Here is a 12,792-nt window from a genome sequence, read left to right as displayed (position 1 = left end):
ACCTTGTTGTGAAACTTCACAGGGATTAAAATATCAGCACTGGATATTCAATCTATTCAAATTTCTTCTTTCATCCTTAATCACATGAAGCAGTGCAACCATCAGTGGCATGAGTGGTAGCTATATAAGGAAAAATGTAGCGGGACCTGGATTATTAATAAGAAGTCCCCCTTCACATGAAAAGATATTTCCATGCTCTTGATCATGAGATGGTCTTTGCACAGGCTAATTGTATGATATCTTCAAAAGCAAGAAGAACAATCAAGAAGTGCTCTTTTAAAGCTACTCTTCCCATGGAGAAAAGGAAGAGGGACTGAAGTTTCACAGAACTCCAAGTAAATAAATGGTCAGTTTCCTGTCCGAGCAGACTTTCATCTTGGAAGGAAGAGCACGGGTAAAATTTTATGTAAAACGAGCTTTATGAAAAACTTGCCAGACTTTTAGCAAAACAAAAAAGTTCAGATGGAGAACATCTGTTAAGCCTTACCAGGACAATGCCTGCTACAAACTGCATGCCTTCATAGGGCCACTCCTAAAATGCGTGCTGAGGGAAGCACAGAAACCTACTCTTCCCGGCGTGTATCTGGGAGCACAGTGCCATTTGCAAAAAATACTTCCACCAGACTGTGCTAATGCACCCTTTGCGTGCTTCACACCCATGAGGAGCTTCCTATCACTGTGCAACACAACGGGCATTGTAAGGAGAGGCACATGCAGTGCTGCTGGCCCAACACAGAGAACAGCAAGGCGCAAGGTGCGACAAGTGGTACGCAGTTAAAAAAAAAAACAAAATAAAAAAAATAGTATGGGCATTGTTAAGCACTTCCCTTTTGGTTTGGACTGCCTGTTTTGTTCTTTTAAATGGAGGCAAATTAAACTGGGAGCATAATTTAAAATCCATAACCTGGAACACAAAATGAAAAAAAAAATCCCAACCTTACTCTTTTTGTTTGTCCGTTTACGAAACATAGCATTGTAGCTGTTCATCTCAACATGGAACCAAGTAATGCTTTCAAAGTTTCTAACATCATCTCTGAGTCGGCCTAAAATATTCCCACAGTGAGCTCTGATGGGCACTGGGGATTACTGATGGGGTGCTTCCAATACGTCTTACATGCTGAAAAGACAGGAAGGTGCACGTTTTCTTTTTTTTTTCTTTTTAAGTAAAAGATTTACATGGCTGTTAGAAGGTGCCTGGCAGAAGGCTCTTCCCCGTCACAAAGCTCTCAACCACTGGGCCCGTGTGCCCGCAGCAGCCCCCACGTGTAGCTCCACTGCTATATGCTTCTACCCTGCAGCAGTTGCTGATTCCTTCCCCTCCTCCCAGCAGAGCACCACGCAAAGGTCAGGCAAAAGCCTTGGAGATTAAATTGTAAGTGATTAAAATTTCCATTATTTTGTGAACTTGTTCCACATATTAAAAAGCCCTAATGGAACTTGCACACATTTGTGCAGGTAGAAAGGCACATGATGACAGGAATTAAGGAAATTAATTCCTGTGCTTTGGACTGAAGTAATCTTCCAGAATGTAATTGGCTTTCAATCATTCACACACAACATGCCCTTCACCTTTAAATGGTAATTCATTTTACCATACAGATTTTGAATTCCGTTTGTGTCAGGCTTTAGGAAAGCTCCATCGCCATACTGGAACACAGCACATGTTTTGTCCAGGAGCAGACTACGTCAGAGCGTAACTTAGATTTCTGATGTATGCATCCGTATGGTGTTTTACCATTTCTGTGCCCCTTAGCAGGAGGAAACGCAAACAGCCCCTGACCAGAGATCAAGCAGCCATTCAAGGCTCCGCAGTGCAATGTTATTAGTGCTGCCGCTCATGGAATGCTCTTTATTTTTCCGCTGCGCTGCGCTCTCTGTGGGACATGGAAAAGTGGTTACAAGTCTACAAGACTCTCCTGGGCTATGTCTAGATCACAGCAGAGCTGCGCAAAGCACAGTGACAGTAAACATAGCCGTGTCTGCTTTAATAAAAGCAACAGAAATGTGCAAAATCTCGCTACATAGCACTTTCCTTCTTCTGCGGCTGAGAGAGAAAGACTACAGAGGAAGTATCTGGAAGCACTAGGGTTGGAGTTGTTTCTGGAGTGTCAGCCCACCCACTCCACTTGACGTAGCAGCAACCTGTTACGGGTGATGAAGTACACCTCACTGACGAAACAGCCTTCTCAGGCCAGGTGCAGTATTTAAATCTATTTCTCCTTGCCTGTATTTTCCTTTTGCACGTCACATCCTATCATTCCGTGATGTTGCATCTCCCTCACACTACTCTCAGCCCTGGCTGACGACCAGGGAGACCGTAACATTAGCACCCCTGCCAAATGGTTAGGCATATCCAGGACACAGCAGACAACAGATATATATTATATTTAAATTGGGACTAATTTGTATTTTTTGTGTACTGTGGATTTTTTAAAGTGTTGTTTTCGTGATGAAGAGGAATGCGTAATTCTGAAATAGTAATACTTGCCTCAGAAAAGCCAGGTTTGCTAATGGATTGCCATCTGTTCAGCCCTTTGCCAGGAAATAGATTTGTCCTGCTTACTGAAAACAGTATTAGGGTGAAACTGTAGATTACACAGTGGATTTCTGAGCAGTTTAATTTAAAGTGCGTGCTAGCACTTTGTTATTTCAGTAAGAATAATTTTAGATTCTCCTTTTCTACTGATGTTTGAATTTAAGCCATCTAGCAAAGTGTATTTAGAGTACTTTGGATATTAGGAAAATGCTGTTCACCAAAAGGGTTGTTGGGCACTAGGACAGGCTCCCCAGGGAAGTGGTCACGGCACTGAGCCTACTGGAGTCCAAAAAGCGTTTGGACAATGCTCTTGGACATAAGGTCTGATTTTTGGGTGGTCCTGTGTGGAGCCAGAAGTTGGACTAGTTGATGCTTGTGGGTCCCGTCCAGGTCAGGATATTCTGTGATTCTATATTTTGTGGGCTGTTCTGCTCTCAGTTGAGTTCCAGGAAAGCTGCCCACATCACCTTTATCATTTTGAAACTGTGCTCATCAGGCTTCTTTTGCCCAAGATTTACAGAAGGCACTCTATATCTTGCTTTGAAAGCACATCTTAACCCTCTAGAAAGAACATGTTAAAAAAAAAACAAGGCAAGAAAAAAAAAAAAAAACAAACAACACTGGCCTAAATCACACCTTCAAGGGTAGAAGATCCATCTTCACATGCTGGGAGCCTCTCAGAGCTCCTCGATGCAAGTCAGGAAGAAAAATACATCAGCAACTCACAATGCTGTTTTGGGAACTGTTTGACCTCTTTAGCTCACGGAGCCCAAGAAGCAAAACCACTCCGGCACCAGGTGAGTTATTCTCCCCGGCAACCCGCAGAAACCCAGCGGCTGAGCCTTGCTAAGGGCACAAACGCGCGGCGAGGGAGAGGTCCAATTTTTACATCCCGCGGGCGAAGGACGAATTGAAACCCAACTTCCAGACTCCGGCACCCCCCTCGGCGAGGCTGCCGACACCAACTCGAGGCAGCCGGCGGGGTGACAGGGCTCCGCGGGGCAGGCAGCACCCCGCCACCCGCAGCAGCAGCCAGGCCGGGCTCGGGGCCAGGCGGCGGGGGCGAGCCGGGCGGAGGCGGCGGCGGCACGGCCGCGGAGCCCCAGCCCGGGGGCTGGCAGCGCTGCCGGTGGCCGCTCAGCCGCTCGCCGCCGGCGGACAAAGTTTTCTCGCCCGCCCGGCAGCCCCGCTCCTCCCGCCCGCCGCGGGGCCGCGCCGCGCCGCGCCGAGCCGCGCTTACCTCTGTCCAGCGTGAGCGGCTGCACGGCGGCCAGCGTCGCCATGTCTGCGGCGGGGCTGGAGCCCGAGTGACGCGCGGCTCCGGCAGCGGCGTGGGGAGCGGGGAAGGGCGGGGAGGAGGCTGGCAGGGAGAGGGGGCGGAGGACGAGGGTGGCTCCGTGGGAGGAGGAGGAGGAGGAGGAGGAGAAGGTGGAGGAGGAGGAGGACGAGGAGGAGGAGGCGGACAGCGTGCCCAGGGGAGCGCGGCTGGCTGTAGCCGGGGCGCCGCGATGCAGCGGGCGCAGGGCGGCCCGGCGGGGCCCGGCGCGGGCTGCGGGCATGGCTGCGCCGCCGGGCCCGGGGCTGCCGGGGGGCTGCAGCCGCGCCGCGCCGGGCTCGCCTCGGGGCTGAGTGCCGGGGCCCTGCGGGCCGGGGGCGGCGGAGGGGAGGCGGAGGGGCGGGCCGGCTCTGGCCCCGCCGCCCGGGGGTGCCGCAGCGGAGGGAGGGAGGGATGGAGGGAGGGAGCGGGGCGAGGACGGGGCTGGGGCCGGGCAGCTCCGCAGCGCCACGGGGTGGGCAGGACGGGCCCGGCCGGCCTCGGCTGGGGCTGGGGGCGAGGAGCTCGGGTGCCTGGCAGAAACAGGGGGAGAGGTGGCCTGGCAGGGCGCTGCGGTGGTGCCGCCTTCCCCTCTGTGGGTAGCGGTGCAGGGAAATGGCTGGGTGGAAGCTGTGCCTTCTCCGGCTGCTCCATGTGCAGCACCGGCATTTCTGCGTTTGGCCAAGAAGCGCTGAAATTGGGGGGATGTGATTGGGGAGCATGGTGCTGTCTTCCTTCCCCATACCCACAGGGGAGCTGGCAAAACAGGATGAGAAAGTGCAGCAGCAGCAGCAGGCTGCACCTCAGCAAAAGCCTTAACTGCGAGGCTATTTAAGCACCGGTATGGATAATTAGGGGAGCCGTGGAAATTCTGTCATTAAAAGTTTTAAGAGGAGATTAAAAATGCATTCAGCAGTTTTAAAGCTAAAGAAGCTTAAATAATAAATACGAGCCACCCACTTCTGATGAACTCAGATCAGCACAAATTTCTCTAATTAGTAAACAATAAACAGTGGACCATTCAGATATCTTGACAAGAAAATGTTTCATTTGGCTAAAACGCTGAAGTCGAGAAATCAGTTCCTGGCGAGCAGTCAGTTTTTAAAAGTGAAATTAACGTAAGGATTTTTATTATGCAGATTTGACGTACTTGCAGAGCAGCTGGATTGACATAAAGCCTAACAGCGCCTCTAAAGTAGTCACATTACTGCATATTGGATTCAGTCCTGAGCAGGGAAGAAGTACACATTTGGAGCTATAACAACCTAATGTGACAACTCTCAAACTGTTATGACACTTTAAAAAATCTACTACAGATATTAAAGTATGTTTAAATAATAGAAAAAGCATGGCGCCTAGTTAATGAGCCAATCGGGTTGTTTTTCACAGAGGACTTCGTAAGCCTCAGGCTTGCTCTTTTAAACTGCCATATTGCAAACCGACATCTTGAAGCAAAGTGCAGTTATGACAATAACTTTTCTATTAATATCTATGTAATGTTAATGCCAAATATATAGCTTCTCAGAAATATCCAACTTTAGAAATTGCAATGTTTGGGCTTGAGCTGGGTGCCTGTGGAAAGCAATAAGCTTATTCTGACTTTATCCTTTTTTATCTACCGCTGGTCAGATTTCATGTGCTCTGCCACAGGGGCTAATTGGCACTTGGAGGAGAGACTTGAATTTGAGTATTATCTGCATTCAAGGAAGATGAAAAGCAGCATTTGCTGAAATTAAACATTTCCTAATCAGCATAGCTGCACAGCTAATGCTCAAGGACATTAAAGAATTAGCCGAAGAATACTTTAAGCAACTGAACTGAGAAAATTTCAGAAACTGTCCAGTAGAATTCTTCTATTGCAGAAGGGGAGGTGGAATGAATCAGAGATTTGTGAAAGGGCTCTCACTTTCCAGTGTCAATTCCCAGTAGAAATAGCGGACTCTAATAGCACAAGTTAGCAAAGAGAAGTGGAACCACTTTCTTAGAAGGTGGATCATTTTAGGAAGAAGCGACGGGTCTGCCTCCCAGCCTGCTTGCTGATTCCTTGGGCTACACTGGACCTTTTAATTCAGTAATGTGTGATGTTTACTGAACCAACAAAACTAGACTGAATTAACAGAAACTAGGTTGTATGGACTGCAAACTGGCTTAGTGCCAGACTTTCAACGTGTAGTCAGCAGTCAGATGCCAGCAAACAAGACTATTTCTAATAGGATGCTTGACAATTTTGTCAATTTAGTATTTTATTCAAGGATCTAAAATGTAGATATAGAGGCTTTGGTCACTATGCTTTTAGATGACACAAGTTTTGTTTTGTTTTTTAAAAAAGGATCACCGTGACAGTGAGTAAATATTAAAATAAGTTGTGCTTGAAAGAAGGAATCTCTGCCCTTCAAGATTTTCCAACCTGATTGGGCAAGGACTTGGGCAACCTGCTTTTGCTGCAAAGTTAGCCCTGCTTTGAGCAAGAGGTCAGACTGGATGTACTTCAAGTCCTTTTCAACCAAAATCATTAGAATCATAGGATCATAGAAAAATTAAGGTTGGAAAAGACCTTCGAGATCATCTGGTCCAACCATCACCCTACTACCAATGTCACCCACTAAACCATGTCCCTAAACACCACGTCCAGCCTTTCCTTGAACACCCCCAGGGATGATGATTGTATGATTTTGTAATCAAGTGTCCAAATTGCTGGTAAGGATTATCTGAATAACTGTACTGAATTATTACATTCCCAAAGTAGTGTGTTTTAATGCCGCTGCAAGCGAGTAATGAAGAATGCAATGGATACTTGCAGGACTGGAGATTGTCTTGGGGAGGGGTGTTCTCACGTAGCAGTCTCAACATCCGTTCTTGGTGTGATGTTGCCTATAGGACTCGTGTGATCCTTGAATGTATAGAAAAAGGAGTGGCACGTAGAACTAGGGAAATGAGCACTGAGAAAGCACCTTACTGGAATGCTGTGTCCAGACCTGGCGTTTGTCTTTCAAGGTGGGAAATCAGCTTTGACATGAGATTTAAGGAACACAGTCCAAGCTTACTGAAGAAAAGGGTAAGAAGGAACTAAATCACTGTGTGTAGGTAGGCCAATGTATATGGAAGAGGCGTAATGGTGAAGGGATTTATAGCCTTAAAATTTATTGTTTTATGACATAAGGTGGCCCCATGGCTGGAAGTTTAACAAATTCAACCTTGAATAAGATGTACTATTCTGGCAGTAAGGATAACATAGGGACCAATTACTCACTGTTGCTCGTAATCTGAACAAAATTAGGTGCCTTTCTAAAAGGCTTGCTTTGATCTAACTTCTAAAGAAAAGTAGAATGGCTGAGGTATTCAGGAGGTTAGATGAGATAATGATAGTGATCTATTACTCTCAGGACTTTTACGACCTTTTGCCTTCCCTCATGAGTTGGTGTTGCAAGGGCCAGAAAATTATTTCTACACAGCACGGTGCAATGGAACATGGAAAAAAAAAATACAGCACAGCTCCAAATAGTCTTGCTGGCTGCCTGAGTATCACACCTCCACCTGTCCTAAGCTTTGCGTGGGATAATTAACTCCCTGGAACTAAGATCCTGGTGCATGACTGGAATAATGCAGTAAATGCAGCTATTTGCTTCAATGCCAGAGCCACCTCTAACAGACAGAATCCCTGCTTTCTGGTGGTGTCAGAGGCCATACCACACTGGCATAGTTAAGTCTGTTTGGGTTCTACAGCACTGTATTATGCCTTCTAGCCAAGTTCTAAATGTTAGTCACTGGATTAAATGTCTTGTCATGACTGAATTTCACCTTGGGTACTTGCACGTGGGTTCCTACCTACCTCTCCCGTGAAATTTCAGCTTGCTGCAGGACTCTTCACGTCCAAGTTTACATTGGAAAATTCGTTGGGCAGCTGCTTTATTTCACCAGAGGCTACAAAAATGATTATTTTTATTATATAATATAGTTTTATCCTGCTTATGCCCCTTTTTCTTAAAGCAATATGTTATCGACTTGACAGCACTGGGGAATGCTGCACACTCTATTTGCAGGATGATCAGCTGTATCAGGCATTCCCCCATCAAACATAGTTTGATTATATTTGCATATTGCGTGAAACTCCAGGTTATTTCAGTGAAGATCCCAGGTACAAGAAGCTTTCAAAATCATAGATCGCACCTTAGAACTGAGTCACAACACACAAATGCAACTGCAATAGCCTTTTCTATTTTTTTTGTGCTGACCAGTGGTTTCACTTGTACATTGCACTTCAGTACAACTAAACGCAGATTCCAGTAATGTAATATGGACTGTGAATTCTCTAAAGACTGAGGATTTTTTTCATCATTCAAATTTGCTTTTTGAGTGGCATTTTGCCTCTATGGGGGAAAGAATCCTTCCTTTTTTAAAACCCATCAGTTATTTCCATGCAGTTTCCATGGCAGAACTTGCTATATGAGACGTCTAATGGTTTAACAGCAGTTTGTTTATTGGGCAAAAAACTGCGTAAGTTTCCCATAAGAAGTGTAATTTAGTGCTTTCTGAGAATTATAAGCATTACTCACATGTACATTCTAATATCATGTAATGGATTGCTTTTTGTAGATAACACAGTGGCTGTTTTCCCAGACACTGAAACTAATCTGGCCTTTAGAAATACTTCACAGAATCACACAGAATCACAGAATTTCTAGGTTGGAAGAGACCTCAAGATCATCGAGTCCAGCCTCTGACCTAACACTAATTATTTTTTTTCTTTTTCATTTGTTGTTTAAGACTCAACTCCAGTTGACAACAGGGATAACAGGATCACGCTTTGCTGAAAGATTCTGTATGGACCCTGCTGAACTTCAGATGTAGGGTCTATTCCTCAGTGCAGTGAGGTTCAACATGCGGTCTATAGCAGCCTATAAGTCTGTGTACTCTCTAAAAATAACTGCTGCAAAAGAAGAGCAAGCCTGCTGGGCAGGGCCCACCCCTTCTTTTAGGCCTGGAGGCAGTTTAAAAGCACCTACAAATCAGACCTTTTATCCTTGATCACCTTTGGATATCCTTGGTATCTGAAACTTTAATCTCGTTCTCTTTGTTACCGTGACTTATTATGGCTGCTTTAAGGACTGAGTCTCTATGTGAAGTTTTGTCTGTACAGAGGCTCTTTGAGAAGAGGGCAAATTGCCCTCTGTAAGGCCACAAGCAACTTCATCTGGCTAATTCAGTGCCAGTTCAGGTTTCATCTACAAGCACCATATCGGTAACGTCAGCATATTGACAATACATGAATTCACACAGATCATAGCTAGTGTTTTTAGTTATTTGAAGAACTGAACAAAAGCATTATCCACCTACCTTCTTTGTCCAGTGTATTAATATATACTTTAGATTGAATTTTTGGATCAACATGATTTTTTTTAGAAGAACTCTATGAATGAAAAGAAAAAAGAGGAAAAATGTAGACTTTTCTGTGGAAACATGTTTATTGATTATGTTTTACTGGGTTTCTTACTGTTTACATCAAAAGATTTCTATACAAAATAAAGGAGGAGAAATAATGTGTTGTCATGAAATAGACAAACTTGACCTTAAAGGATGTTAAAATAGCAGAACATATTTTAAATTGTTCCAGAATTATCAGTGGTGAGCTAATATGCGGTGACTATGCAATGGTGCATAGTCAAATGCGTAGGCGTAGAGAAAAAAAAAAGTGCAAGGGCAAATCATGATTCCATGAAATTGCAGCAGCTAATTAATTTGGGGGTGTGAACAGTGCAACAGATAACACTGGCTTCAACCTTATATTTACTGAAGCTGTTAGCCCTGTGTTCATTTTCAGGTGAGATCAGTGACATTATGATATGCATCTGAAAATGGGTGGGACCTTGATTACAAGGAGTTATTGTAATTAACTCTGATTTTAGTATACTCTGTAAGTATCTTTCTGAGCCCTAAAAATTAAAATATGATTGAAAAGCCCTTTTGGAATCTAAAGTGCATTTTCAAATTTTAATTAGGAAGTTGAGAAAAGCAAGCTGTTTACTAAGCTAATGTGTTTATTAAGCTAATGTGGGACATATGAGGTTGAAGTTAAGCTTAAGTCTGATCTGAAATCATCAATGACATGATGGGGCTACACAGATAACCAGTTTTGTCAGGCTAAGCATGGAAAAGTGGAAACAAGCCAGTGAAGAATAAAAAACTTCACCATTTGGAGAAACGGTGTTGTGACTGAAATGAAACTCAGCAGTATTTCTGTTTTAGGCCTGCTTACTTTAAATAAATAAATAAATAGTTTTCAGAAGGCAGGTTGTGATGGTACTGAAGCTTTCCCCTGCTTTTTTATTGACATGCTCATAATAAATGCACTGATGTGGGCCAGAATATGAGGAGTGCTTAATGATTGTTGTAAATAATACTTTGTCTTCGGAAGGAGAGACAGACAATGGGAAATATGACTAAGTTGTCTTGAGCGAAGAAACAGTTTAATAGTTGTCTCTACATCTCCAATCAATGTCACTTCAGGGCTGATCTGCATGACACTGCGAACAATTAAATCACATCTGGTCACTGCAATGCAGTCACGCTCATTTGCCAAGTTATTCTCTTTCCTTGTGCATCCCAGTGGCAAAACCATCTTCAGGGTATGTGTGCAAATGCTGGTGTGTCAGTGCATAGTCCCAGTATTTCAGTAAACTTTCTTTTCTACAGGCAGTTTGAAGTCCTGCTTCCTGAGCTGGAGAGTCTGCAGAACTAATCCTGCAAGCATCTGGACATAAGTCTCTCTGCTGTCATGGTAAACTTACTTGCTTCAGTGCTGTTAGCTTGTGAGAACAAGTGACTGAGTCAGTTCAGAATCTAATTAAATGGCGTATACAATATTTACTTTGTGGAAGGCCTTCAGGGAAACCTGAAATGTACAGATTAAAGGTTCCTGGCTGATTTCTGGATAACTTTATTTTTAATAGTCAGAGGAACATTTCCTCTTGGCGCTACAGGAACAGCATTTTCCAACACATGCTGTTGTCCATCTGCTCAGAGCCCTCAGATGACACCATTCTGGTAAATTTGTTCTTCATTCACATTTAGAGCCATCAAATTTGCCTTCAAGTTGACCCATGTTCCATTCCAGGCCAGAGAACAAATTCTCATTTTTTTCCACACTAATGACTGCAGCACTGTCAACACTTTATATCTAACTTTTTCTTTAAATAGACAGATAACAGCTGGGATTAACTGCAGGGATTAACACCAGGCCATAGGGGTCTTGTGACCTGCTTTGTCCCTGGCCACTGATGATGATCAATGCCTCCTGAAGCAGCATTCCAGCACCATTAACAGCTATCATCAAGCAACCATGAGCCTCCAATTTTTCTGTAAGGCTGTGTTAGTTTCTGCAGTGACAGTCAGGACCATCTCATCTAGTCAGTGACTCCAGTAGCTTGTAAGCACAGAGAGTTCTCTCTGCTCATGCTGAAGCTCTGTTCTCTGGTGCCATCTCCCAGTGTTGGCACCAGAAACCATTTCTTGTTGCATCTCTTTGCTTAGTCAGACAAACTCCCTTATGGAAATGTAGTTGTGCTCTACTGGCAGCCCTTGGAGACAGTGGCTGTGATCACAGTGACCAATGTACAGCTGCCAGACTGTGCCTCACAATAATTCATGTGAAGGAACCCCAGACAGCACCCTGCTTGTGCCTCCCCCAGGAACAAGCTCAGCGTGTCAGCGATTCACAGGCCTCTTTAGCATCTTTCCAGTAATGCCCTTCTGCTGAGATACGCTGTGAGGCTAGATTATGGACACTCGCTGTATAGAGGTGCATGAGACCAGGCAGTCACTCCCAGCCAACTGGGTGATTCTTACTTGAGTTGGGGAACTGCAGTGGACTCAGTGGACTCAAGTGCAGGCCTAGGGACAGACCTGGCTTCACCTCATGGTCTGATCACTACAGTAGTACGGGACAGGGGACCATAAGATTATCCCTAACCAAGACCTTCTGCTTTGTCAGAGATGGAGCTGGCAGGGTAGGGGAGAGAGGTTACAGGAGAGAAATCATGCCCTGGTTTGATTCTGCTCTGCCTATTTTTGTTGAATCCAGCTGTGTCCTTTGACTTACATAATCCTTTTTTATAACAACAATTGACCCAATCTGATGCCCTCCAGTGAGTACTGGATATACTGTAGCGCAACGCTGAAATGTGGCAGAATGAAACCATTTAAATTAAATGCATCTGGAAGACAATTGGACCCCCTACAGCTTATTTCTGCAATGTTGCTGTTGTCCTGTGAGCTCCTCTTTTTATCACCTTATGATACCTCATGTGCTGGGAAAGAAGGAAGAATGTGAGAAGTTTGGGTAATGAGAAGACGTTTGGGTTCAGCAGCTCTACCTCCTGGCTAAAAGCCAGCCTTTCCAGACCCAGTTCTGCCTTGCCAGCTGGGGAGAGTCCTCTGACCTTCCCTGCCAGCCCATGTTACTAACCAGCATGGAGCATGAGCCCTGCACAATGTCAGTGATTTACCAAGACAGATATAATAAATGTTGCAGAACACAGTGCACTTTACAGGGCCGAATGTCTCTGTGTTGCACGCCCCAGTGCTGTGTGAAACCTGCATGGGCAGCTAGGGCTTTATTTGATTATGCATGACTAAGATAATGTCCTTGGATTTCAGTCGCAACACTGGACAGTCCAGAAACTAAGCAAGAACAATAGCAAGAGAAGGGCACTGCTATTGGCAGGCTGTGGGATGGGAATTTGCTCAACTTATCATTTTTTCTTTTGCTCTCTGTCCTCAAAAGGTCTCAATTTTGCATTTTTTTTCTCTCTTTTTTTTTTTCTCCTCCTGAAATGAGACTGAAGAGACTATTTTGAGCTTGAGTTCTCTGGCAGCAAGAAGGGAAACTCTTTATCTCACAGATGTGCCAGTAAGAGATTTAAAGGCTGTTTTCTTTTTTCCCTCT

At 44.7% G+C, this 12,792-nt stretch overlaps 1 protein-coding gene across 2 annotated transcripts in view; it reads right to left on the bottom strand.

The window, feature by feature from the left end:
* Positions 1-4,193, bottom strand: part of LIN7A (lin-7 homolog A, crumbs cell polarity complex component) — a 48,853-nt gene extending 44,660 nt beyond the window's left edge. The window contains exon 1 of one of the 2 annotated variants that reach the window (XM_068669089.1): positions 3,777-4,193. In XM_068669089.1, the coding sequence (XP_068525190.1) occupies positions 3,777-4,095 (319 nt within the window). In that variant the 5' untranslated portion in view covers positions 4,096-4,193. The remainder of the gene's footprint in view (positions 1-3,776) is intronic. The other variant, XM_068669090.1, reaches the window with a different exon arrangement.
* Positions 4,194-12,792: the final 8,599 nt, after the last annotated feature.

The sequence above is a fragment of the Anas acuta genome, chromosome 1, assembly GCF_963932015.1.
Source record: "Anas acuta chromosome 1, bAnaAcu1.1, whole genome shotgun sequence".
In the NCBI taxonomy this organism is placed as follows: Eukaryota; Metazoa; Chordata; class Aves; order Anseriformes; family Anatidae; genus Anas; species Anas acuta.
The sequence above is the reverse complement of the archived record's forward strand: the minus strand, read 5'-3'. Positions and strand labels throughout refer to the sequence as shown.